A 2,736-nucleotide genomic window follows, 5' to 3' on the forward strand; every position below is an offset into this window, starting at 1 on the left:
CAGAAGCAAGAATGAAATAAAAGATAATTTTCTACTCTGAAGTTAAATGATTAAAATTCGTGATTTTTTATTATTATTATTATTATTTCTGTGTGAAGTTTACTGTAGAAGATTTTATGAATGTCGCGTCTACAAAATCAATAGAGAGCTTGTTATCTGAGAAAAAGTGATGTTTGGAGTCTATTGATGTAATAAAAGATTAAAATAATTATATTAACAAGTTAATTTTGAAATAATAATAAGATCAAACATTGATTTAGTTCTTATTAGTGTGATTATTTTCACTACTGATAGAGATAATAAGTTGGGTAATGTACTCTTTCTGAGTGTAACAATGAATTTGTCTGGTATGGGTGGTAAATTCCCATGATGGACCAAAGATTCATTCTTGATGGATCTGATCTGATTTTAGGATTATGAGCTTTTAGGTTCTGTAGAAACATTTGAAATAGAATAACTATTTTTTTTTTATCTGATATAGCAAGTACAACCTGATTCCAATTGTGGCAGAACAGTACAACTTGGACGACACATACTATTATGTTGTTGCAGTGGCGCAGCAGCCTGATAAAGAAACAGACCTTTTGTACTTAAAAGGTATAATGTTTGTTATTGATCTTTCCCACGGGAGATTCGTGCATGAACGATCAGTTTGTAGTTCTAACTTCTCCGTCACATAATGGAATTGTTGGTTTTAGTAATTCTGTAATGACTAAAAAAGTATGACCAAAGAAAGCTACCTACACTAACTTGGTAAATTATGCATCTAATTTTAATTTAATATACTAATCTAAGTACACATTCTCACGAAGCAAAAACGCATAATGATTAGAATATGTTTAATTACTGTTATCAGTATTTTTGGCCTTAATCCCAATAATATCTTGTAAGCTTTGGAGATTAAGAATTAACAGTAATCCTCACGAGTCTTAAAGAAAATCTGTTTGAAGATAAATGAATAACTGTATCTATATTAAACATTTTGACCAAAATCGTGTTATATTTTAAGTACCAAAAATAAAGAATTACTGATATACATATTTTAAACTTAAACACAAACTACCATCAAGATTGAACAGCACGGTTGCAGAAATGTATCACAGAGGGCCCGCATGACCTGGTGGTTAAGGTGCTGGACTCACAATCTGAGGGTCGTGGGTTTAAATCCCTGTCACCGAACATGTTCGCTCTTTCAGTCGTGAGGGCACTATAATATGACGGTCAATCCCACTATTCTTTGGTAAAAGAGTAGCTCGAGAGTTGGCGGTGAGTGGCGTTGACCAGCTGCCTTCCCTCTAGCCTATCACTGCTAAATTAGGGACGGCTAGTGTAGATAGCCCTCGTGAAGCTATGCACAAAGTTCAAAACAAGCCAGACTTTTGTACTTTCAAACCCCTGACAAAGGACTGTACATCAGTCTGAAAGGTGTGAAGTAAATAAACTTTTTAGCATCTTTGGAAATTCTAGTGAAGTAGATTATTATTTTAAGTACGTTATGTTAACTGTAGAATTCAAAAACTAATATTTATATAATTAAGAAGAATTTCAACCCTTTAAAACTTAGTATATTTTCCATTTGTCCAACTGATTTTCCGGAAGAGATAATGCGATGAGGAGGTTATATTCAACTAGCCTCGAATCTTTCGTTAATGTTTGAAAAGTCACTTCAAAAACTTATTCTTAATTATCCTCATTATATCGTATTTTTAGAGAGTTTAAAATTATGACCATTACACTATTATATTCCATAGTTGTCCTTAATAATCCTATATTGCATATGTTGTAATGTGATCTATCTTTGAGGCTACAATTCTGTTGTTAAATGCTCTTACTTCCAGGTAAGAGTCTGAAAAAACCATGGAAATATTTTTTTTAATTCCTCAATTGAACGATGTTAAGTACCCATTTACATCGTAACCAAATATATTTTGTGAAAACATTTTTTGTTATACGATAACTTTCCTCCACACAAACACACACAGAAATGCTGTCTTCCCCGCATGTCAACCAATGAGATTTGCATTCCATTAGCCTTGAAATAATTCCCACCTAAAAAAGCCCTCCACCAATAGGAGGGTAACACAACCTCCATGCCCAGTAACTCCCCCTGTGCACTTGCACTCGTGATAATGTCATTATTTTCGTCAGCATTGTATGACGTAGACATGCTTAAATTCTGTCTGTCTTCAATTTGATGAGATTTTGTTTGTTACCGAAACTTTGATTTTTCATTTTCTTTAGCTTTTGTTTAAAAAGCTTCAATTTTAATCATGAATTCTACTTAGTCCTGTGTGAGTTACAATGTTGTGCACACAGATCTTATTTTTGTTATGTTTTCTGGAGGCTCGTTAACTGTTGGAGACGCTCCAGTTCTTGTTCAATGTGTTGTGGATTATCATGCTTTCTCAGCCTTCTACTCCATTCCTGTCAACTGATGTTCTTTCTAATAATGGCTGGAGACGGCTTGAATGGGTAATGAAGAAAAACTTTAATATAACAGCAAATGTACAACATTTTCGACAAGGTTTTGTCATCATCATTGTACCTGATGACACAAAACCTTGTCGAAACGTTGTACATTTGCTGTTATATTAAAGTTTTTCTTCATTACCCATTCAAGCCGTCTCCAGCCATTATTAGTCTCAAAGTGGGTTCCTCGTCATCGAATGAGTTACTGATTGTTCTTTGTTTGTAGTTCTTTGATAATAGTTCCAAAATTACGGATGGCGACAGTTA

The 2,736-nt window shown here is 33.7% G+C and overlaps 1 protein-coding gene across 1 annotated transcript in view; it reads left to right on the plus strand.

The window, feature by feature from the left end:
* Positions 1–2,736, plus strand: part of LOC106462970 (melanotransferrin-like) — a 16,376-nt gene that overhangs the window by 7,970 nt on the left and 5,670 nt on the right. The window contains exons 6-7 of the mRNA XM_022390369.1: positions 99–166; positions 482–597. Coding sequence (XP_022246077.1) covers positions 99–166; positions 482–597 — 184 coding nt within the window. The remainder of the gene's footprint in view (positions 1–98; positions 167–481; positions 598–2,736) is intronic.

The sequence above is a fragment of the Limulus polyphemus genome, unplaced genomic scaffold (genome assembly GCF_000517525.1).
Source record: "Limulus polyphemus unplaced genomic scaffold, Limulus_polyphemus-2.1.2 Scaffold1292, whole genome shotgun sequence".
NCBI classification, from domain to species: domain Eukaryota; kingdom Metazoa; phylum Arthropoda; class Merostomata; order Xiphosura; family Limulidae; genus Limulus; species Limulus polyphemus.